Source organism: Scardinius erythrophthalmus (assembly GCF_964197995.2).
Source record: "Scardinius erythrophthalmus genome assembly, chromosome: 18".
NCBI classification, from domain to species: Eukaryota; Metazoa; Chordata; class Actinopteri; order Cypriniformes; family Leuciscidae; genus Scardinius; species Scardinius erythrophthalmus.
Genome location: NC_138238.1, coordinates 36,331,521 through 36,358,355, shown reverse-complemented (window position 1 = coordinate 36,358,355; position 26,835 = coordinate 36,331,521). Strand labels below are relative to the sequence as shown.

The window sequence follows — 26,835 nt, the reverse complement described above, 5'->3', positions numbered from 1 at the left end:
GCGAGTATATCTCGCAACTCTGACATCTTTTCTCAGAATTGTGAGATATAAAGTCCAATTCTAAGGGGGAAAAAAAGACAGATTTATTTTTTTTTTACCTCAGAATAGTTTATATCTCACAATTCTGACTTTATAACACACAATTCTGACTTTATATCTCACAATTCTGACTTTATAACACGCAATTGCGACTTTATATCATGCAATTCTGACTTTATATCTCCCAATTGCGTGATATAAAGTCAGAATTCTGAGATATAAAGTCAGAATTGCGTGATATAAAGTCAGAATGGCAAGAAAAAAAGTCATAATTCTGACTTTATAACACGCAATTGCGACTTTATTTCACGCAATTCTGACTTTATATCTCGCAATTCTGAGAAATAAAGTCAGATTATTATTATTTTTTGCTTGTTTCCGCCACAAAAAAAAAAAAAAAAAAAGATAATTGCGACTTTTTATCTCACAATTGCGAGTTTACATCTCGCAATTGTGAGATAAAAAGTCGCAATTATCTTTTTTTTTTTTTTTTTGTGGCGGAAACAAGCTTCCATAGATACGGAGGAGGATTAGGGCCAGGCAATAATAAAAAAATAAAACCATCTCGAGATTAAAGTAATTATAATGCGAGATTAAACTCGTTAAATTTCGAGAAAAAAAGTCGAAATAAAATCTTGAGAATAAACTCATTAAATATCGAGAATAAAGTCGTTGTGTTGCGAGAAAAAACTCGTTAAATTTCGAGAAAAAAAGTCGAAATACAATCTCGAGAATAAACTCATTAAACATCGAGAATAAAGTCGTTGTGTTGCGAGAAAAAAACTCGTTAAATTTCGAGAAAAAAAGTCGAAATACAATCTTGAGAATAAACTCATTGAATTTCGAGAATAAAGTCGTTGTGTTTCGAGAAAAAAAGTCGAAATGAAATGTAGAGAATAACGCATTCGATCAGTGTTCATTGCATAGCCTACTGATATCAACCTCATCGAGGTTTCGTGGTTTCCCAGGATACCATAAGACACATTATTAATCGTTGTTGTTTGTGTACGCCTCCATCCACAGAATGTAACGACTGTAACCATCTATACAGCCATTAATGGCAATGCTGTACGGTTTTAGTTTATCATAGCTTTCCATATGCCAGAGTGTATTTGGGCCAGCGCAGTGGCGTCTTCTCAAGCGTCTCCTTCGTCGAAATTCCACACCTTGAGGATCAACAAGTTTAATAATGCGTCTTATGGTATCCTGGGAAACCACGAAACCTCCATGAATTTCATGTTGGACAAAAGCGAGTACATCGCGCAAATTGGACTGATTTTTTCTTCTAAAAACACCTAGCCGACCTAGACCTAATGTTCTATTCTTTGTTACTGAAAGAAAGTCAAAAATATAGATTGTCTAAGTGATCTAACTCTGTCATGTCCTCTATCAGGTTATGCAATGAACACTGATCAAATGCGTTATTCTCTAACGTTACATTTCATTTCGACTTTTTTTCTCGAAACACAACGACTTTATTCTCGACATTTAACGAGTTTATTGTCACAATTCTTCGACTTTTTTCTCGAAATTTAACGAGTTTTTTCTCGAAACACAACGACTTTATTCTCGAAATGTAATGAGTTTATTCTCAAGATTGTATTTCGACTTTTTTCTGGAAATTTAACGAGTTTTTTTCTCGAAACACAACGACTTTATTCTCAATATTTAATGAGTTTATTCTCAAGATTGTATTTCGACTTTTTTTCTCGAAATTTAACGAGTTTTTTCTCGAAACACAACGACTTTATTCTCAATATTTAATGAGTTTATTCTCAAGATTGTGTTTCGACTTTTTTTCTCGAAATTTAACGAGTTTAATCTCGCATTATAATGACTTTAATCTCGAGATGGTTTTATTTTTTTTATTATTGCCTGGCCCTAATCCTCTTCCGTACATAGAAGATACTTCTTTTAAAAACATAAAAAAATCCCTAAACTTCTGAACGGTATTTAATCTTAACTGGTTTAATCTGATTGTGATAGAAGTTATAAATATTGGCTATTTTTGCAACACAACATTCGATTTGTTTTTTTAGCTTAACTAATTTATCAAATGTAAATACTAATGTTTGTTGTAGCCTTGTTAATTCCATTATAATTATATAACAATTTCTAGTTTGTGAGTGTGTGTGTGTGTGTGTGATTTTTGTGGCTAAAACATGTTGGGCTTGAGTTTAACTTTCGCCGTTAGTTGCTGTCAGGACGATGGTTCCTCGCGGCTCTGTTTAATAATAATCCATAACATATCATGAGAGTCACCTTTGCATTCTCTCTCCTGATCGCGGACCGGATGCAGTGAGCTATTTTAATTATTCACCAGGTGAGAGTGGCTCACCAGACCAGCAGGCGAGTGTGTGAGTGTGTGAGTGTGTGTGCGTTCGGGGAAACGGAGGATTCGAGGTCACGCCAAGGCCCTGGATTCCTCATTAGCTGATGAAGATAAAGCGTGTGTGCTGGGATGTGTCCTCTTCACCCAGTGGACATCCACAGAGGTCTGTTAAATCAGTCTCTCCTCTCTTTATACGAGCATGTTTAGCACTCAAAAAAGATTTAGCCCCAGAATTTAAGATTTATGTATTTAAATTGCATATCGTTGCTGTAGGGCAGAAACCTTGTATCTCCATATTTCCTCATTTTTATTTATTTTCGTAAATCAACTATTGGTCGGCCTTCACACCTTTCTGTGGGTTTTGCAAAAACTTTACCAATGAAAAGTATTACAAAGAGCTTGTGATTTAACCTTGTAACTTCTTGGATCCTGTCAGTCAAACCTCGTAATTCCACCAGCCTCTATCGTGAATGAAGTGTGACATACAGTTTGTACAGTGCAGCGTTTTCTTTACTCAAGAAATATATATATATACAGTATGTTTGTGTATTTCCCCCGCGACCCGGTCCCGGATAAGCAGAAGAAGATGTAGGTATGTATGTATGTATGTATATAGTATATAGTAAAAAACAGCAATGTTTTATGTATTTGAGGAGTGGAGAAGAGTGTCTTAGCATCTGCCGTCGAGTCCCAGCCAGTCCTGTCTTTAATAGCCTGTGTGTAGCAGTTTCGTCCGGGTAGATATAAAGCTTTTGGAGAGTTTTTGGAGATGTGGGGTTCCCGCCCCACAGTGACGATATAACAATGTCCATCCATTTGGATTACACAGTTTTAACATAAATGAACTGTGATGCATATTTGTTAGTCATACATAAATTAAACAGGTAAGATTTCTGTACTCAAAAACATCATGTCATAGTTTATTTGAACCATTATTATCTTATTAAATTGCATCTATTTGACTTTATTTAAAGAATCTGTAACACTTTAGTTACGGGTTCAATTCTCACTATTGACTAGTTGCTTATTAGCATGCATATTACTAGAATATTAGCTGTTTATTAGTACTTATAAATCACATATTAATGCCTTATTCTGCATGACCATATTCTACATCCCTTAATCACCCAAACTTAACAACTACCTTACTAACTACTAATAAGCAGTAATTAGGAGTTTACTGAGGCAAAAGTGGTAGTTTATAGTGAGAATTGGACCATAAATTATTCGAATCGGCATAAATCTGTTCATTGTAAAAACATAATGAAGTAAGAACTGTGAAACAAGAAATATTCAGTTAGTTAACATGTATGAGATTGAAACAAATTGGATTTATTGATGATAAATATATAAAGCTGGTTATTGTCTATTTAAAATACTTCCAGTTTATTAGTACTAATACAGAAATCTTACCGGTTTCATTTATGTATGATTGACAGATTATATGACAGATCATATTACGTTCATGTTAAAACTGTGTAATCCAAATGGATGCAAATTTTATATACAATTAAAATACATAAATCCTACATTTATGCATAACATTTTTTGAGTGTAGAGGTTAAACGCAGCGTCTCAGTCGACACAGATATTAAAGGGAAAAAATTCTGTCAGTAATTACTCTCCCTCATGTTGTTTCAACCCCGTAAGACTTTCGTTCATCTTCAGAACACAAATTAAGATATTTCTGATGAAATCTGAGAGCTGTCTCACTCCTCCATAGGCTTCTGTGTAATCGATATCTGCCATCCCAGAAAAGTTAGTAAAGACATCGTTAAAATAGTCCAAGTGACTACAGTGGCTCAACCTTAAGTTTATCAAGTGACAACGCTTCTGGGTTGTATGTCAGAACGGAGGCTCACTATTGGCCAGCATCACACGCATCACACACATGAACAGCATCACACGCATCACACACATGACCAGCGTCGGCCAATAGTGAGCCTCCGTTCTGACGTACAACCCAGAAGCGTTGTCACTTGATAAACTTAAGGTTGAGCCACTGTAGTCACTTGGACTATTTTAACGATGTCTTTATTAACTTTTCTGGGCCGGAAAGTTTCAATAACATAGAAGAATGAAGGAGTGAGTCAGCTCTCAGATTTAATCAAAAATATCTTAATTTGTGTTCTGAAGATGAACGAAAGTCTTACGGGGTTGGAACAACATGAGGGAGAGTAATTACTGACAAAATGTTAATTTTTGGGTGAACTATCCCTTTAACACACAGAGACAGAGGGCAGATGGGGACGCAGCCCTGCCTTCAGCACACACACCCGTAGTGGGACTCGATGAGACAGAGGAGGAACAACGGCGCCAGAAGAATGAGAGAATGAGGCTAAACGCAGGTCTATGGACACTTTTTGACATCAAACCAAATATATTTGTGAGTTGGCATCCATGCACAGGATCAGGGTGATATAAATCAAATCTAAGCGACTGGACACACTATACAGGCTGATGCTCACCTCGCAGGTCCGGCCCGGAGCGTCCCGAGGACGAGTTCTGACGGGGCATCCGCAGGGAGGTGCGCAGGGGCGCGTGTCTCTGTTCATCCAAATAGGCCAAGTCCTCCAGGTGGGCCGAACTGGTGGCTAATGGGACAGAAGACACACAATGAGGGGAGTTCATCTAAGCCAAGCATTATTATCACTCATTAAAACTTGGGTACACTGTACAGTGATGCTTACAAACAGTTTGTCACATCCACGTTTTCTTGAAATGCACAGAATCTGATTAAATCCCAGATTCATAGTACAAAGTGACAGGGTGGAGATGATCACAGTGGCTTCTAAATAATCCTTTTCCGTTGCCCACAAAAACACTGATTAAATCCGGATGAGGGAGAGAGAAGGTTTGAAGCTGCCAATGTGAACACCACACTTATCCGTCTTTCCAGGACTGTCCGTTTTGGTGCAAAATCGTTCCAAACCTCTGTCTAAACTCTTGTGGTGGAACTTCTCCATTTCAGTCCTAGTGTGTTGTATAACAAAGACTAGTTTTGCTCTGACTGGACTGAATGTGTGCGCATGCATGAGGGCTGACTGGAGATGACCGGGAATCATGAGCTGGGAAAGAACGCTTCTGTATTTGGGGTGAGCGCAGCAGCTGGGAATTTTGGGGAGGGGTTGAAGTGGAGTCAGAGCGGCTGACAGAAAGATCCTGAGGACGGGAAGAGGACGGGATTGGTGTGAGGACGAGCCGGGCGGATCCTGCCAATGTTACTAACAATTAGTGAAACCAGTCAACAAGGCAATTACTGTATCTGCTGTTATTACTTACTCCCTGTCATATCTTTATTAACCCATATGGCAGGAGGAAGCACACATTTTGAAGAATCTTCTCATAGATCTTTTAATAGTTACGGCTATCGAGCTCCAAAAAGGAAAAATAAATCAATTAAATTTAACACAAAACAAAAACACTATACACAAAATAAATAAATTAAATAACACTATAAAAGTATAAAATATGGTGCAGGTTTGATGTGAGAACAGCGTTTGATGTTGTTGATGTCCAACCTGTGCCATAAGTGGAGTACTTGTTAAGTCGTACACTTGTAGGATTTAATTAAAAAAATTAATAATAATAATTCACTGAAATTTGCTAAAATTTCACAAATAATTACAATGGAACAGCAAGTAATGGTAAATGTGAAATTTTGAAGAACTAAGTTATTTTTTGGAGTACTTGTTAAGTCGTACACTTGTAGGATTTATTTAAAAAAATTAATAATAATAATTCACTGAAATTTGCTAAAATTTCACAAATAATTACAATGGAACAGCAAGTAATGGTAAATGTGAAATTTTGAAGAACTAAGTTATTTTTTTGTAAAACACTCCAATGATCGTTTTTATTTATTTATTATGGACCATAGATATAGCCTATATACATAGATGCTGTGTCTATGGGCCGCCATATTGGAAAGATCAAAGCAAGTCATATTTTTAATCATATTTTCATTGTATCTTTATGTAGGAATCATGACAGGCCTAGTCAATACTGTAGCTCAAACCCATCTGAGACTCAAAGCACATGTGATTTTCGGAAACTTTTGCCGTCTTTTCAGAGGCAATTTGTTTTATTTTTTTATTTCAGTGGTTATTTTTGAGGACATGTTCCACAGCGCTATACAGGATGACTTTGAGCGAGTGGATGTGTTATTGTGAGTGCATCAGATGAAATAGAAAAAAAAAATCATTTTGAAATTGATTTTGGGTGTGCTTTTGTGTGTTATCATGTGTGCTTGTGTGTATACGACCAGACAGCCTTGTTCTAAGATAATAATTTGAAATTGAGTTTTGTGTGTGTGTGTATGCAGTGTCACAGGTGCATCTTATTCCAGGAAACTGCAGGTGGACGAATTTGAGGTTCTGTTTTCAGTGAGACTGGAAAACAAGCAATTACAGCAGCTTTAGGGTTGAATTAAAGACGTTCCGTTCTCGCGAGGACCTTCCAGGGCATTACAATCCAGCTGAGTCAGGTTGAGCTGCCCTTATTGGACCAGTTAGAGTCTCATTACGCAATAAGGGAAATACAAATGCAATAGAAAGGAATCCAGCCAAGCAACACAGCCTGACTTCGCTCAGCCAGAGTTAAATGGATAGCTCACCTAATAATGAAGGTTTGGTCATAATTTACTCTCCATCATGTCATGGAACATGGAACAGAAAAGAAGATATCAGGCCGACACTGAGAGTAAATAGAGACTGAGGCTGTCAAGCCCCCAAAAATGGCAGCACACTATCAAAAAGTAGTCAATGCAAATTGTACACTGTACTAAAAGTAATCTGAAGCCATACAATAGCATTATGACAATAATGATGTATCTCAAAGCACCATATTTTAACATACACTACTGTTCAAAAGTTTGGGGTCGGTACATTTTTTGAAAGAACTCATCAAGGCTGCATTAAAAATACAGTAAATCAGTAATATTGTGAAATATGAATTAAATTTATTCCTGTCCTCCAGTCTTCAGTCACATGATCCTTCAGAAATCATTCTAATATGCTGATTTGCTGCTCAAGAAACATTTCTGATTATGATCAATGTTGAAAACCGTTGTGCTGCTTCATATTTGTGTGGAAACCGCGATACATTTCTTATTGCAGGATTCTTTGATTAAAAGAAAGTTCAAAAGAACAGCATTTATGTGGAATAGAAATTTTATGAATGTCTTTAACTGTTAATTTTGGATCAATTTAATGTGTCCCTGCTGAATAAAAGTATTAATTTCTTTAAAAATCGTCTGTTAGATCTCATATGGCATTTCGATGATTTGGAATAGAGTGCAAATAAAGTAATTCGAATGTCATTTTTTGCAGCTCAACAGCCTCAGTCCTCATTCACTTTCATTGTATGGAAAAGAGCAGCCAGGACATCCTGCTGAACCTCTCCGTTTGTGTTCCACGGGCGACAGGGTTTGGAGTGATTCGAGGGAAAGTAGACGATGTCAGATATTCTTTTTTTATGTGAACTAGCCCTTTAAGCTCAGGTTTATATTGTGTTACGTCACGCCCGCATCCCCATTCTTTCTTTTCATTCTCTTCTAGAAACCTGTAATTAGAACACTCACATGTCTTCAGTATCTCTCCTTTCAGCTACACTCCACACAAAACCTCTACAACATTACATAATCTACAATCTGCACTCCTCCGGTCCCATTCACACCTCCTCAAGTCCCCGGTTTCTCCGTTCCTCAGATGAGAATGTGATGATGCGCTCGGGGGGGTTCGAGCCGGTAAAGCCTGCAGCTTTGATCTCCTCAGCCAATCCACAGCCAGCATTCTCATCTTATCTTCATCTCTCTCGTTCCACTTCTCACCTATAATCCCTTACCTTACCATTATCATTTCACCTATTTTTCTTTCTTCCACCTATTTTTCTTTTTCTCTGTCCTCCGTTTTATTCATTCCTGGTTACATCATTTGGGTTGATATTGAGTATTTCTCTCTCTCCTTTTCACTGAGATCATCACTTACCTCAGTACGTTATTTATATCATTGCCCTTTCATCTTTTTTTCAGACATTAATTTTTTCCTCCTACACATCTCTCGTTCGGACTGGATATGTTTTCTAAGCAATTATGAAGCGAGGATTACATATACAGATATGGATGATCTCTGAACACTGCAAACAATTATTTTCTAACTCAGTATTTTTGTAATGGTTTTCTGTACAACTATCTAAACATTCTTAAATCAGAATACGTTTACTTGAAAAGCAAAATGACTTAAAAAGGACCTAATATGCCCTTGATTTTGTTTTTGGGCTCTACTAGAATAGGTTTTCATTCTTGAATGTTCAAAAAACACATTATTTTCATCATATTCTCCATCGTTGCAGCTCCTCTCGTCACAGTCTGTCAGTAACGCTCTGTTTAGTTCCTGTCTCTATGAAGCCCCTCCTTCTGAAAAGCACACTGTGCTCTGATTGGTCGGCTGGATCAGTGTGTTGTGATTGGTCAAGCTCTTCGAGCGTGTTTGGGAAATGTCCCGCCCCTTACCATAACCGCCAGTTTAACACACTACTAACTAACTCAACCAGGCCCCGCCCCTTTATTCTGCGTATGAATTATTTAAATGAGGAATATCGTGACGTGTTCGTTCCCGAAAGAAGCTCAAGACTACAATGGAGGCGTTTCAGGGAGTTCAGAAACACTGACACTGATATAGAGATGAACTCCCGCTGGAGGGACTTTTTCATGCTCTGTTTGACATTACACACTAAAAGAGTTTTGAACATGTATAATAGCATAGGTCCTCTTTCAGATATTTAAAACATTTATCAAAATGAAGTGAGTGAGTTTGCAGTGTAGTTTTTACATCTAATGCTTGTAGGAAGACCAAAATCGTTCGGAGAACACACTCTCATTATTGTCTTCATTCTCTTGTTATGTTCGACGGGATCCCAGCAGTCATCCATTTTCAGAAAAAGAATCTAAATACAAAGTGAATGTGGGCTGACAATTTCAGCTTTGGTTATGATATTCAGAAATGGGAAAAAAATGAAAAGAAGAGTTAAGAAATAATAAAATCACAGTCACAGATATTCCAAACCGTTCTCCAAAAAACTGAAGGCAACTTGCTTGGTAATTTTTACCGTGACTGTTTGACAAAAACAAACATGTTCGGACGAGTTTAAAATCACAAAGCGAACCTCCACTGGAAAAACTAGTCCCATTCGAATAGGGCTTTAATCTCCGGTTTCTTTTACTAATGGCATCTTACAGCGCTCGACTCTCCTCTCGGAGGCCGATGGGAGTCTACAAACACGCATTAGTATTACTTCAGCTTGCTTGGATACTATTAGATTACATTAAGCCAGCGTTACTACAGGCTTAGCATTGAAAAGACATCCAGACGGCCACCGTGGAGATTTGCCTCATTGTGATTCTGACTGACTGATGTAAAAGACACGTTACAATACATGTTTAATGAGTACATCTGCTCCCATGATCCCTAGCAGCACTGCCCGCACTGAATAAACAATCATCGCTGTCTGTGACCTAGACAAACTATTTCCACAATTCACCCTCATGTCATGTCAAACCTGGAGGACTTTCTTCCTTTTCCGGGAGTAAAAGAGAAGTATTTTTTTTAAAACACCCTGGACGCTTTATTCCATATAGTGAAAGTGAGTGGTGACTGGAGCTGTCAAGCTCAAAGTTGGCAAAAAAAATATTATTTAATATAATAAAAAGTCCTCTATGCGACTCATGTGCTATATTGCAGATATTTATGAAGCCATATGATAACTTTGTATGACAGACAGACTGATAAGTCAAATATGGTGGTTGTGATAAGTTTTAAATCACAAGAACCAATGGCATTTGGTATCAAATGGTGTCGATATGTCATTTTTAAAGACATCAGTTTTTCAAAACATCAGTGGAAGGAAACATTAAGGACCGAATGGATAATGACTTCATCCACTTCTCGTATGAACATCAAGTCATACTGACCAACTTCAATGCTAATTTTAAGGTGTTTTTGTCATTTTGGAGCTTGACAACCCGAGTCCCCATTGACATTTTATTATAAAGGAAAGAGCAGCCAGGATATTCTTCAAAATTCTTCACTTTTTGCATAAAGCAAAATGTCATGGATGAGAAAAAATGATATTTTTGTTTTCATTTTCCTTCTAACGGTGGATTTATTGGTATAACGGTATATTGGTATATTGGATTACGCTATAGATCTTCTGTAGCCTTAAGGTACACTCTAAAAAATGCTGGGTTGTTTTAACCCAATGTTGGGTCACATATGGACAAACCCAAACGTGTGGTTAAAAATGTATGATCTATAGATCACACAGACCAACTGGCATACAATTTAACACACTATCAGTTTCTATTATTCAAAACAGTCAAATGATTGTTAGGCTGCATACATTATGTCAACTGAAACCAGGTTGATTTCCTTCCTATAACACCCGATGTATTTGTTACATTGAAAGAAGAATGGCATTTATGCTAATATTAGTCTATATCTCTCATCTTTATACCGACACCATCTAGTTTTATAGAGATAGTGGACCAGCGCCTGACTAAAACCCAGCCCTGAATGTCAGCAGAGACCGTGTCTACTAGACAATCCCCTGTGAAGGCCTCGTCGACATGACAGCCATCATCACAGATCCTCAGCAAAGACCACGAGAATCAGACAGGTCCTCCACACAGACATGTGACCTGTGATGAATCTGATCTTCAAGCAAAAGCTCCTGGATGAATATTTGAACGATCCCGATCCCGATCTGAATTCTGACCTGAATCATAATAACACAGTGTTCGTTCTGTCTCCTGATGGAGTTTGGGTTCCTCTGGCTTAGGGACACTTAATAGTCAACAATATTATTGATCTGACTGCGCTGACGCTGTTGTATGAGAACTGAACTGAGCTGGACGATGGCATCATGTTTTGCAGAACTGCTTTATAGGGGTGGGAATCTTTTACCATCTCACGATTCGATTCGATTCCGATTCTTGAGGCCACGATTCGATTCAAAATCGATTTTCGATTCAAAAAGATTTTCGATTCAAAACAATTCGATTTTATTCATAATGATTTCTAATCAGGTTTCTGATCATGATCTACTCTCATCTGCTTTGCTATACAGAATGACAAACATAATGACAGACATTAAAGTGTCTTTTTCACATTTATTAAGTTCAATTCTCAGGGAAGTGCCTTTTATCAAAAACATTGAAAAAATGTTTTTACTTGGTACTTTTAAAGCCAAGTATTTATGATGACCCATAACGAACTTACTTCCAATACTTCCTATATTAATTTTATTAATAAAACAAATGGAAGTGATTTGGCAAGTCAACTGTAAGGTTACATTTGCCAGCATATGTCCCAACATTGCTGAGAACCAACAGGAAAATAAATGTGTGCTTGTACTAGCAGCATACTTGTAGTAAATTAATACAAACTTCAACATATTCTGAATCTCTAGCATAGTAGCAGCATTAAATAATAGACTTCTAACCAACATCCTCTTGTTATTTCCAATGAGCAATATAATCCTTCATACAAAAAAAAAACATTTTGCTGTAGCAAATTCACAAACAGTTTTCGTTTAAAAATATAGAATTATGTACCAAGCTATCATAACGTATAATGCTTGTGGACTTATGCATATTCTGAATAATTAGTAACATACAAAGTCGCTCTTGACTTATAGTACACAACTAAATAATAAAGAATTATGACTTAAAATGTTTGCTGTATACCACAATCAAAAACAACTTATACAAAGAAAGTGAATGAACATCTGCAGAGAGTAACTTACAGTCAAAATGTAACTTTTTGTGTTGTGACTGGCATTGCACATTTGGCGCTCAGCCATCATGCGTCCTTTATGTGCGCGTCTCTGTTATGTGCACGCCACAGACTGTCCGCGCACGTGCACGTCCACTTCAGAGTTCCGCCTTTTGCGTTCCGTCAATGTTACGTTATAAGAATTGTTTTTTTTTTTTAGAAAATCGATTTTTGACATTTGTGAATCGATTCAGAATCGTCCACGTCCCGAATCGCGATTCATCTAAGAATCGATTTTTTCCCCCACCCCTACTGCTTTATAGATGAAATGAACTAATTCAATAATTGACGATCTTTACAATGGGACTGAATCAACAAAAACAATAGACTACTAAATTACAAATAAAATGACTAAATTAAAAAAATGACTAAATTAAAAATAAAACATGAAGCTGTTTGCCTTTTTTTGCCAAATAATGTTGTCAGTTAAATACCTTAACCAAGTTTAGTGTTTTATTCTTCCTTCATATTTTTATGGCTTAATCGAACTTGTAGTTTGTAGCAATTTTTAATCTTAAAAACACCAGTATTTATTCACTTTATTATATGAAAGGGGTGGCCAGGATATTCACCTTTTTTGTTATTAAGAATAAATTCATATGGGTGTGAAAAATCATGAGGATGAGTAAATAATGACAGACCTGCCATTTGTGTGTTAACTTAATATGACAAATACTCTGGCACAATAAAAATAATAATTCATCTTTATATTATAAAGTATATTTTCCAGACCGTTCTAAACAGCTTGCCACAGTCAGATTTGAGAAACGGTTAATGCTGCTGCCAGGGTTGGATGGTTTTTCAGAGCAACTGCATCACTTCTGATCAGTGAGCGTGAATACCAGCCGTTTTCTCCATTAAGAAATAATCTTTTATATCACTTGCCCTTTTGAGAGCCACTTTCTTTTGAGATAACCATAACTCACATAACTCTCTCTCTCTCTCTCTCTCTCTCTCTCTCTCTCTCTCTCTCTCTCTCTCTCTCTCCTAAAAAAAGGTTCTTCTCATAAACACAACAATGCTGATTACTTGGACAATAACACAATCAGCCAGCAATGAAGAGGCGCTGTGTTATATAAGAGACATATCAACATAATCAGACAAATTTAGCTTTTACTTCAGGGAGCTATTCCAGAAGACTCATCATTATTGCCGCTATTAGATGCCTCTTATCTCCTGTTAGCGCCACCCCGGCAGTGCAGAGCTAAAACATATAGTTTATGACCCGGGCTGATTCCATCACTAACTGCTATTTGATGGCAATGAGTGGCTGTGAGCGAACACACTTGTATGATTGAGTTGAACTGGAAGTGCACTGAAGAGGGAGACTGAAGCTGGAATGGTGTTACCGGATTGGACAGTGGAGAGTGCATTAACCTGTGAGCCATTCATAATGAATCAACAATGCCTTTTAAATCCCTTATGAATAAAACATGAGGAAGTTGAATGACATTTAAAGAAATATTTCATTTCTCAGTACGAATTACCCATAGAAATGTGGGCTATTTAAAACAACCACAACAAAAGTAATAGATTATGTATTATTACGTATTATTATTATTATTAATAATAATAATAATTATGTCTTATATATACACTCACCTAAAGGATTATTAGGAACACCTGTTCAATTTCTCATTAATGCAATTATCTAATTAACCAATCACATGGCAGTTGCTTCAATGCATTTAGGGGTGTGGTCCTGGTCAAGACAATCTCCTGAACTCCAAACTGAATGTCAGAATGGGAAAGGGTGATTTAAGCAATTTTGAGCGTGGCATGGTTGTTGGTGCCAGACGGGCCGGTCTGAGTATTTCACAATCTGCTCAGTTACTGGGATTTTCACGCACAACCATTTCTAGGGTTTACAAAGAATGGTGTGAAAAGGGAAAAACATCCAGTATGCGGCAGTCCTGTGGGCGAAAATGCCTTGTTGATGCTAGAGGTCAGAGGAGAATGGGCCGACTGATTCAAGCTGATAGAAGAGCAACTTTGACTGAAATAACCACTCGTTACAACCGAGGTATGCAGCAAAGCATTTGTGAAGCCACAACACGCACAACCTTGAGGCGGATGGGCTACAACAGCAGAAGACCCCACCGGGTACCACTCATCTCCACTACAAATAGGAAAAAGAGGCTACAATTTGCATGAGCTCACCAAAATTGGACAGTTGAAGACTGGAAAAATGTTGCCTGGTCTGATGAGTCTCGATTTCTGTTGAGACATTCAGATGGTAGAGTCAGAATTTGGCGTAAACAGAATGAGAACATGGATCCATCATGCCTTGTTACCACTGTGCAGGCTGGTGGTGGTGGTGTAATGGTGTGGGGGATGTTTTCTTGGCACACTTTAGGCCCCTTGGTGCCAATTGGGCATCGTTTAAATGCAACGGCCTACCTGAGCATTGTTTCTGACCATGTCCATCCCTTTATGACCACCATGTACCCATCCTCTGATGGCTACTTCCAGCAGGATAATGCACCATGTCACAAAGCTCGAATCATTTCAAATTGGTTTCTTGAACATGACAATGAGTTCACTGTACTAAAATGGCCCCCACAGTCACCAGATCTCAACCCAATAGAGCATCTTTGGGATGTGGTGGAACTCAGCCAGCTTTGTGCCCTGGATGTGCATCCCACAAATCTCCATCAACTGCAAGATGCTATCCTATCAATATGGGCCAACATTTCTAAAGAATGCTTTCAGCACCTTGTTGAATCAATGCCACGTAGAATTAAGGCAGTTCTGAAGGCGAAAGGGGGTCAAACACAGTATTAGTATGGTGTTCCTAATAATAGGATAATAATCCTAATAATAATCCTAATAATATATATATATATATATAGACATGAAATATTCATAAAATAAGTGCGGTTTTATAGGTTGCATTTCAAGTATTTATTATTAGTAAATTATTGTAACATTAATAATATATACTACAACAATAATACATTATACATAAGTGTAAATAAGTGCAACCTATAACATTTTTACGTTTTTTATGAATATTTCATTAATTTTCATTTTATGAACAAAGAAAACCTTAAACAGAACACCTGTTCTTGTGTGTTTTGTTGTTGTGCGACTTTTTCCTTTCATATTTCCTTTCATTCCAATTCCAATTCAACTTCCTGTTGTTTGTGGTTAAAGGTGCACTATGTAACCTTTGGCCCTCTAGCGGTTAAACTACATGCATTTTGCGGAAGAACTTGGTTGAGCTCCGGCTCTGTGCAGATGAATAAGTTTATCATATTTCTCATAAAACATTCGCTACTGATATATAACCAGTTGAAATGGAAAGGATCTCAAGCTGACTAGCTGAAGACGTCACTTTACCCTTCAATGGACATGGTACTTCCTTGAAAATAAATGACAGCACAGCAGATACAACAACAACAATAGGTTTTATGAAATAAGCCTTCACAATAGATGATGCTTTATAATGAACTCTCTTAGAAAGCTTCATGTGGAAATTTATCTTTTCAATAAAATACCTTCACCAGTTGAGTAATAAAAATGCCATCTCAACGTCGCTTTTACAACATTTCAAATCCCTCAGTTCTCGTCATCTCCGAAAAGCCAAGCAATGTTGATTCTTGTTTTATTACGAGCTCTATCGTATTCGCCAATTTCACGCGAAAAGCAACCCGGCTCGGTCTAAAATATTAACACTTATACAACATCCTTACCATAGTGAATCAGGGTAAGACAAAAACACCTTTTGAAAGAAGGACTGATAGTGTATTGACTCATTATTTACATCGCAAAGTGGCAAAGTCCAACTTTAATTCAATTCAAATCCAAAAGTCATGAACTGTAACAGATCTAATACTTATAATCTGAATGTTTCCCAGTGATCAACATGACGTTCATGATTTGTGTGTTTGGGATTTGCCAAAGGAAGCTGTTCCCAAAGCAGTGGGATTGTTATGTGCATCGAGTGACACAGCAGGAAATCACAACCATGATTGATAAAGCGATAGACTGAACAAACATTCATTAACAGAGGAGGCGGGGGTTAAGACTCACCTGCCACTGAGTTGGGGCGGGGCATGAGGTAGAGTGGGGTGGGGTGAGAGGAATAGTGGGCGGAGCTCGGCTCAGGGATCTTGTTGAGGCTGTAGGTGGAGGCGGCCATGTTCTCGTCCACACGGTACAGGCTGGAGTCCAGTGTGGATCTGTGTGAGTGCCAGAGCTTCAGGCTGCTGCCTCGAGAGCCATCGCCGTGCTTTCCGCTCCTGTCCACCGGCTCCGAGTAACTGGTCAGGGTGGCTGGGAAAAGAGGCAGGATGAAAAAGAGCAGCTGTCAAGATTTGTGCTTCATAGAGTTCACATGTTTTTTTGTGTAAAGTTGTGACAAGAAAATCCTGTTAGAAAGGATAATTTCCCTGGAGGAGCTGGATTTGAATATACTGTATGAAAAGTGATTGCAGCAATTAAGCTCTTGCAGAACCGCTCAGTTTTGCAAGCATCATTTGGATTGACTTTCATTGCATTATCTTAAGATATGTGTGAAAAACACAGCTTTAGAGCCTTAAAAATATTGGTAGCACTTCATTAAGGTTCCATTTGTTAACATTAGTTAGCTACAATACTTCACATGAACTAACAATAATAAATATTTCTAACGCATTTATTAATCTTAGTTAATGTTAATTTCAACATTTACTAATGCATTAATAAAGTGCCCTATTATGACATTTTAAAGGTTGCCAATGTTGTTTTGGAGTCTCCTACAAGAGGTTTACAAGCATCCAAGGTCAAAAACTACTTTCATTTTCTCATAATATACATTGCACATCACCTCTTTTGCCAAAGAGTCTGAAAACGGTTCGTTCAAAGATTCAGTCTCTCTAAAACCCTCCCTACTGCTCTGATTGGTCAGACGGCCCAGTCTGCTGTGATTGGTCGACCTCTTACAGTGCATGTCAGAAATAAAACGCCTATCACCATATCTGAATTTTAGCTCTTCCTCAGCACTTGATGTCAGTGATACGAATGATGCCGTCAGTTTTTCCATATCAATTCCAGCGTGAGACCTCGTCCTTTTGAAGAGCAGCAAAGAGCAAATGTCGACAACACAAACCAAACCTTCGAGGGCGGGTCAAAGTTAGACGACGATCATCGGCAGCCAATGAAGAGCATAGACTGGCATTATGCAAATTAGGTTTGTAACATGAAGTGAGACTGGAAGTGCTGATGAAAATCAAATGTTGTATCTGTTAATATTATTAAACGGACCTGAGCAAACAAGTGCTAACAATGAACAGTTGTATTTTTATTAACTAGCATTAAAAAAAGATTAATAACAATTGTACTGTTCGTTGTTAGTTAATGGTAGGACCTTATCACAAAGTGTTACCAAAAAAAACATTAAAGCTGAAGTGTGTCGTTTTTGCACCACTAATAGCAGCAAGTGGAACTGCATTTTTGTTTCAGAGGTTTTTTTTTGTTTTTTTTAAGAAAACAAGTGTATTATCTGAGCACTCGTAGTGCACTACACCTCATGGCATTTTTCCAGTTTAAACACACTAATTCATAGTTCTCAGTCATGTGACAGGTGCAGAGAGCCGGAGGGCCTGTCAGGTTCACATCTGTTTCAAGCATGAATATTTAGATCACATCTCAAAAGAAGAAAAATTTGATGAAGTTATGGACACATATACAGCCTTCACCACGCTTAAAACAGCAGACTATACTAAAACACTTAATGTGAAAAATTTATAACATGGTTTAAAGCATTAAGACAGTGATATTAGAAGATTAAATTCAGTATACAATAGGGGTGAGGGAAAATATTGCAATATTTTGCAAGGGGATATTGTTTCGATGGGTGTCAAGTATCTTTTCAGGGCCTGAATTTCAGCGATTGCGAGAATTGTGCATAATTTTACCATAAGCTCCAGGCTTGTATTGTGGGAAACAATAATAATAAAAATAAAAAAGTGTGTGTAAATCGGTTCTACCGCATCTCTCCCTCTCCCTCTCTCTCTCTCTCATCTATAATGTTGCAAAATATCCTATTTCAAATAAATGCTATTCCAATAATTTAAACAAGTTCTTTTGAACTTTCCATTCATCAAAAAATCCTGACCAAAAATGTATCACAATCTCCACGACTGTTTTCAACACTGATAATAATCATAAATGTTTCTTGAGCATCAAATCATCATATTAGAGTGATTTCTGAAGGATCATGTGACACTGAAGACTGGAGTAATGATGCTGAAAATTCAGCTTTGATGACAGGAATAAATTACATTTTACTATATTTTCAAAAAGAAAATGAGTATTTTAAATCGTAATAATATTTCACAACATTACTTTCTTTTTACTGTATTAAATAAATGCAGCATTGGTGAGCAGAAGAGACCTCTTTGAAAGCAGTAAACACTCTTACCGATGATGCCGCTGTCTCTGCTCTCCAGGGTGGACGAGGGGCTGGTGACGGGCTGTCCCGGGGCTGAGGGGAGAGTGGAGCAGGGACTGCAGGCCGGAGGAGAGGCGGTGCTGCTGGTCAGGGTGGAGCATGGACTCATCCTCCCGCTGGCTCCTAAACCCTGCACACACAACCAGTGTTGGGGTAACTCAGTACAACTAACGTGAGTTACGTAACCAGATTACTTTTTCAAGTAACTAGTAAAGTAACGCATTACTTTTTCAATTTACAACAAAATATCTGTTACTTTTTCAAATAAGTAACGCTAGTTACTTTTTCACATTTGTGACCCTGGACCACAAAACCAGTCACATGTCGCACGGGTATATTTGTGGCAATAGCCAACAATACATTGTATGGGTCAAAATGATCGATTTTTCTTTTATGCCAAAAATCATTAGGATATTAAGTAAAGATCATCTTCCATGAAGATATTTAGTAAATTTCCTACCGTAAATATATAAAACATTTATTTTTGTGAGTGAATGCAGCACAATCGCGAACATAAATGGACAACTTTAAAGGAGATTTTCTCAATGTTTCGATTTTTTTGCACCCTCAGATTCCAGATTTTCAATAGTTGTATCTCGGCCAAATATTGTCCTATTCTAACAAACCATACGTCAATGGAAAGCTTATTTATTTAGCTTTCATATGATGTATAAATCTCAATTTAAAAAAATTGACTCTTGTGACTGGTTTTGTGGTCCAGGGTCACATTTATTGACTGACAGCTCTCCTGTCCCCATGTTGAGAGAAATAAAGGGATGTGTGTGTGCGCTGTGTAAACATGCTGCTTATTCTAGACTAAATGTGAACATGCATTTACTCATCTCACTTGCACAAAAACATTCAGGGCCCTATCTTGCACCCAGCGCAACTGACTTTGTACACCGACGCATGTATCATTCCTATTTTGCACCCGCGCAAAGCGCGCTTTTCCCTCCACAGAAGCACGTCGCTAAATTAGGGAATGAACTTGCGCTCCCTGGGCGGTTCAGCGCAAAAAAGGAGGCGTGTTCCAGCGCAAACGTTCCTTCATGCTATTTTGCAGGTTTAGAAAACAGTTGCGCCACTAACCAGGAAAAAATAGTTTAAAGTCAGTGGCGCGTTGCGCATGTTATTCATATGCTATTTTAAGGCCGCATGCTTGGCCATAATCAATGTAGCGTGTGCACAACGCGGATACACTTTGATTCTCTCATCTACACAGAAGCAGCAGTTTTCATTTTTGCAAATCATACATTATTACGATAAATAGATAGATAGATAGATAGATAGATAGATAGATAGATAGATAGATAGATAGATAGATAGATAGATAGATAGATAGATAGATAGATAGATAGATAGATAGATAGATAGATAGATAGATAGATAGATAGATAGATAGATAGATAGATAGATAGATAGACAATTTATTATAAAAGCATACATCTAGCTTACACATTTACCCAAATTATCATACGCCTTTTTAACCGAAGTTAATTTGGGTGGGTTTCTCCATCCCCAACGTCCCTGACAAGAGCGTTGCTCTCCTTGGCTGTGAACCGTTCCTGGCGCGCGCCTGGCAAATCCGCCGTTACAATAGGAATCCGCTTTAGAAAAAGCGCGTCTGCTCTTAAAGGGAATGTCTCTCTGATTGGTTTATTTCACGTTACGCCCAAACCACACCTATGAATAATAAAGCTACTTCAGACCAACCCATTTTAGATTTGCGCCTGGCGCAAGAGTCATTTATCCCGCCGGGAAAATAGCAACAGCGCCAAGACTCGCCCACAAAGTTACTTGCACTTTGCGCTTTGACACTTGCGTTTCAGATCGTTAAAATAGGGCCCTCAGTATTCCTCAAAATGAATAAAAAAAGTACAATTTAATCTCAGAATTTAACGCAAAACTTTTATAATTAACTATATTAAATTACACAAATATACTTTATGTATTTAATCTCACTTTATCAACCAATGTCTTTGCTGCTGACCTTCAATTATCTAATTCAACCATACTAATAAGCAAAAATTCCTAAATTATAGATTATGCACTCTACTGTACACGCGTAAATATGCATTTCCTTCAGCCCAGGGCCGGAGTGGGGCCACTTTTCAGCCCGGGAGTTTCAGGCCCAAGACCAGCCCACTTTTTCCATGGTGGAATTCTAAATTAGCACTTTTTCTAAATTGGATAAATGAAGCAACAGTTCAGCTCTTACTATTGTGTAGTTTGTATTAATAACAAATAATGTAAAGGTTAAATAATAATTCACTTAGACTTTATAAGAAGCAATTGCGACTTTATTTCATACAATTCGGACTTTATATTTCGCAATTCTGACTTTATAACGCGACTCTATATCACAATTCTGACTCTATATCTTGCAGTTCTGACTTTATAAGCAACTGCAACTTTATTTCACGCAGTTCTGACTTTATATCTTGCAATTCTGACTTTATAAGAAGCAATTGCGACTTTATTTCACACAATTCTGACTTTATATCTCACAATTCTGACTTCATAACACAATTGCGACTTTATATCACACAATTCTGACTATATATCTTGCAGTTCTGACTTTATAAGAAATTGCGACTATTTCACGCAGTTCTGACTTTATATCTTGCAATTCTGACTTTATAAGAAGCAATTGCGACTTTATATCACGCAATTCTGACTTTATAAGAAGCAATTGCGACTTTATTTCACACAATTCTGAATTTATATCTCGCAATTCTGACTTTATAACACACAATTGCGACTTTATATCACGCAATTCTGACTTTATAACACGCAATTGCGACTTTATTTCACGCAATTTTGACTTTATATCTCACAATTCTGACTTTATTTCTCAGAATTGCGAGATATAAAGTCAAAATTGTGTGAAATAAACTCGCAATTGTGAGATAAAAAGTCGCAATTATCTTTTAAAATGTTTTATTCTGTGGCGGAAACAAAGCTTCCATACCTCCTGGCCTCTTCCTCCCATCCATCCTCCCTGACGTGTACCGTTTACGGTAGAGCCAGCCCAGCTATCGGTAGGCGCCGGCGGTGCCGCGGTAGCCCACCTGAGAAAACGTTTTGGAAAAGACGGACTATGGACCCAACCAACTCTATAGGAGGGGAGGGGAGAACTCCCTCACATGGTACAGGCCATGCAGAGGCTGCGCGCTGCGGTGTCAGAATGTGAAACGTGTGTAGCTAACTAACGTGACATTGAAATGTGAAAAAAAAAAAAAAAAAAAAAAAACCCTTTCCTCGACCGGCCCTAAAGTGAAGCGGCCCACCGGGAATTCTCCCGATTCTCCCGATTACCCACTCCGGGCCTGCTTCAGCCTGAGGCTTATTCATTTCACTTTTGGTGTGAAAGGGTCTTTACATCTGCCAAAAATATTACTTTTTTTGTTATTATTAGAAAACAAACAAGCAAGCCCAGCCCAAGTGAGAAAAAGTAATGCTAAAGTAATGTAACGCAATTAGTTACTTTTTGGGGGAGTAACGCAATATTGTAATGCATTACTTTTAAAAGTAACTTTCCCCAACACTGCACATAACCTTTGCTCTCAGTGCGTGCTTGTGTTTGTAGCTGACCAATGAAACCTCTCTCTCTCTCTCTCTCTCTCTCTCTCTCTCTCTCTCTCTCTCTCTCTCTCTCTCTCTCTCTCTCTCTCTCTCTCTCTCTCTCTCTCTCTCTCTCTCTCTCTCTCTCTCTCTCTCTCTCTCTCTCTCTCTCTCTCTCTCTCTCTCTCTCTCTCTCCGCCTCTGATGGGACGCAGTGGCGCTCAGTGACAGGCTGAGCCGGTGTCGGTTCGGGTCAGGTGGGCACTGAGGGCCCAGGCAGGGCATGATGAAGCATGGCACGGATAATCTGCCCACTCCCAACATTAACATCAAACGTCACAACAGGCAAAGCACCTCGCCTTAAAACCCTCACAACTACTTAAGGTCAGGGAGACAGTCCTCTCACACACACACACACACACGCACACTCTCTCTCTTTCTCTGAGGTTATTCAACACTATATTTCTGATCCTGTTGTTTAAACCGTTCTCGTGGTGAAGTTCACCAAAGCACGCAAAAGTGAGGAAAATTCTGAAAACTGCTGAATCAACAGAGCGGAATAGCAAAGAGGCTGTCCTTACATAATTCCCTAATTAGAGGTAAACTCATCTGAATGCCATATGTGTCCTCTTCTCTGCAGGAGAGATCATGTTTGAATAAAGCGGACACCTCAAAGAACAAGGGCTTTTTTACTGTGAAAACTGTGAACGTTTCTTTTTACTGCATCGTGATATTATTTTCATGACAATTAAAATTCTCCCACATCCCAAATGTGGCATGGTAACACTTTACAATAAGGTTCATTAGTTAATGTATTAACTAACATGAACTAACAACGAGCAATACATTTGTTACAGTATTTATTAATATTTGTTAATGTGAATTAATAAAAATACTGTTCATTGTTTCTTCATGTTAGTTCACAGTGCATTAACTAATGTTAACAAATACAACCTTTGATTTTAATAACGTATTAGTAAATGTTGAAATTAATATTATTAATAAATGCTGAAGAAGTATTGTTCATTCTTAGTTCATTTTAACTAATGTAGTTAACTAATGAACCTTTTTGTAAAGTGTTACCAGTGACATTATCATAAGGATAAATAAAATTACTCTACAATAATATATTATTATTATTGCACACTGTTTATGTGAACAGCGACTGAAAAAACCCCAGAAGTTTAGATTAAAGATCATGAAAAGATTAAAGAACATTTTAATAATCTGAACCTTTTCTACTATAAAGAACATTTTGTGCAATGGAAAGGCTTTATGAATGTTCAAGGTTCTTCATGGAACCATAGATTCCAATAAAGAACTTTTATTTTTTAATAGTCTAGGGTAATATAGTTCATTTACACCACGCTCTCTTGTCTTATACCTTGTATCCTATCTGGAATAACCCATATGTTTCTTCTCACAGGCCTTCTTCAGAGTGTTGAAGGCCTGAGAAAGGCCCGAGAGCCGAAACTTGTGTTATACCTCTTCTATATGATAGGGAGATGTGTATTTATAGCAGGAGGTGAGGTTGAATAGCCTACCTGTGCGTCATCGGGCTCCTCCATGCTGTACTGCGGCCCTTGAGACCCCTCGCTCACTTTTTCTCCGAGTAGGAAGCCAAGACGAGTCATCAACGTGTTTGCTGCCTCGTCCACTGAGGGAGGGGGGCCGAGTTCTGGACCTAACCCCCCTGAAGGAGAGAGAGAGAGAGAGAGAGAGAGAGAGAGAGAGAGAGAGAGAGAGAGAGAGACAGGGAAAGAGAAAACGAAATCGAGTCAAGTGAAAAGTGAAGCCAGCAAAACCAGCTCAACGGATCAGAAAAAGTTCATTATGAGCTTCATGTCTTCCACTATATCCTTATTAAGGATTCCGCATGAAAATTCAACAATTCAATAAGCGATTTCCCACAGATCTTAAGTGACACCTCATCCTCAGAGCGACATCAATCTCCGTCTCGGCTCTGTAAGCGATATAAAATCACCCTGCGGTCTTTCTTCAGTGCTGGAGAGAGACGAAGCTCCAGGACAAGACTGACAGAGACACAAACCACATCAACCAGCTCACACTGCACTATATAATCAGCTAACAGCTAAGAGAAAGAGAGAGAGAGAGAGAGAGAGAGAGAGAGAGAGAGAGAGAGAGAGAGAGAGAGAGAGAGAGAGAGAGAGAGAGAGAGAGAGAGAGAGAGAGAAACAGAGAGCTAGAAAAGGAACATCTGTCAAGGCAAAGTTAATCTTGCTTTGCCTGAAAGTTTAAAACAGTTCAAATTGCTTGAAGTGTGAAGATTATAATTCGAAGACTATTTAGGCCTTACTGAGAGATAGAGAGATAGATCGAGTGAATGACAGAAGGATAGACAGACAGACAGATAGATAAAAAGATAGAGTGAATAACAGACTGATAACTGACAATAACTGAGAGACTGAACAATAGAATGATAGAACGAATCAACGATAGATAGATACAACGATAGAACAATAGAACGATAGATAGAATGATAGAACGATAGATATATAGATAGAACGATAGAATGATAGATAGAACGATATATAGATAGATAGAAAGATACAACAATAGAACAACAGAACGATAGTTAGAACGACAGATATAACGATATAACAATAGAATGGTAGATACTGTAGAACGATAGACTGAATAAATTATATATAGAACGATAGATAGAACGATAGATAGAACGATAGATAGAACGATAGATAGATAGATAGATAGAACGATAGATAGAACGATAGATAGAATGATAGATAGATAGATGGATAGATAGATAGATAGATAGATAGATAGATAGATAGATAGATAGATAGATAGATAGATAGATAGATAGATAGATAGAACGATAGAGCGATAGATAGATAGATAGATAGATAGATAGATAGATAGATAGATAGATAGATAGATAGATAGATAGATAGATAGATAGAACGATAGAGCGATAGATAGATAGATAGATAGATAGATAGATAGATAGATAGATAGATAGATAGATAGATAGATAGATAGATAGATAGATAGATAGATAGATAGATAGATAGATAGATAGATAGATAGATAGATAGATAGATAGATAGATAGATAGAACGATAGAGCGATAGATAGATAGACAGATAGAACGATAGAGCGATAGATAGATAGATAGATAGATAGATAGATAGATAGATAGATAGATAGATAGATAGATAGAACGATAGAGCGATAGATAGATAGATAGATAGATAGATAGATAGATAGATAGATAGATAGATAGATAGATAGATAGATAGATAGATAGATAGATAGATAGATAGATAGATAGATAGATAGATAGATAGATAGATAGATAGATAGAACGATAGAGCGATAGATTATTAATTACCGATGATGCCGCTAGTTATTAATAATTTTCTAAATCATTATTTTAAGTAATTGCAGTCCTAATGTTCCGTGTTAATATAAAACATGCGATCATATCGACTTTACAACAGTTGCAAACGTCCCTTATCCCATCAGAATTCAAGAGTCAGAAATATCACTTTAATAATCACTTTTGAGTCTGTGTCCAATATCATGTCCAATGAAAAATCCTGAAGCAAAACCATCTGAGAACCACTAGCCAAAGCCAAGCTTAGACAAGCTAACATCATGAAAACACAACGAGAGAGGAGTTTCTCAACCCTTCATTCAAAGAAAAATCTGAGAAACTACAACTGACAGAGAGAGAGAGAGAAGAGGAAGATGAGGACGAGGAAGAAAACCACAACACACCTGTTCCCTGGCATGCCATTCCTTCAACACATCACACACTAATCCTGCGTGTGGCGCGAACAACAGAGAGAGTCGTAGGTGAACACACAACCAGAGCGGTGTGTGTGTGTGGTGTGTGTTCTTCAGTCATGGGGCGTGTTTATAATGAGTCTTCAGTGAAACATTCAGCTGTTGGACTGTCCTACCCCAGGAAACAATACAGCATTGAATGAAGATCAGAACATAAAGCTAACCAGAGGACAGTTATCACACTCAGAGTTTGCTCTATATACGGTTAAAAACATTTCTCAGTTGGTAAATGAAATGAAAATGGACAGAAATTCTACAACTAATGAAATACAGCAAGAATATAGAGCTATACAACGAATGTGAATTCACAGAATTTAATGAGAAACTTGAGTTCTTAAAAAAAAATAAAGGTTCTTTATTGGCATTGATGGTTTCATGAAGAACCTTTAATAACCACGTCTTTCCATTCGAAAGGTTATTTTTAAATATTCTTTGCACTAAGAAAAAAAAAAAGTGGTAACACTATTTTACAGTGTCCTTGTTACATATGTTACATGTACTTACCGTAGTAATAACAGTAAAATATGCATAATTACATGCAACTAACCCTCAACCAATCCCTAACCCTATAGTAAGTACAGGTAGTTGCTTAATATCACTCAGTATTTAAATATATAATTACACTGTAACAATGACACCTTAAAATAAAGTGTAACCAAAAATGTTTTAGGAGTTTTGATTGCAAACATTGGTGTTTTCAGGCAAAACTAGCATTACCGAGGGAAAATTTAATCTCAAACCTTATTTAATCTCATCGCAACAACTGCTATATTAAAGAGCTCTCATACTGTATGTCATGATGA

At 37.6% G+C, this 26,835-nt stretch overlaps 1 protein-coding gene across 1 annotated transcript in view; it reads right to left on the bottom strand.

The window, feature by feature from the left end:
- tanc2b (tetratricopeptide repeat, ankyrin repeat and coiled-coil containing 2b) overlaps positions 1-26,835 on the bottom strand; it is a 199,182-nt gene that overhangs the window by 31,317 nt on the left and 141,030 nt on the right. The window contains exons 4-7 of the mRNA XM_081393547.1: positions 23,746-23,894; positions 18,608-18,767; positions 16,237-16,479; positions 4,840-4,965 (exon numbers count right to left, since the gene is read on the bottom strand). Of these exons, the coding sequence (XP_081249673.1) occupies positions 4,840-4,965; positions 16,237-16,479; positions 18,608-18,767; positions 23,746-23,894 (678 nt within the window). The remainder of the gene's footprint in view (positions 1-4,839; positions 4,966-16,236; positions 16,480-18,607; positions 18,768-23,745; positions 23,895-26,835) is intronic.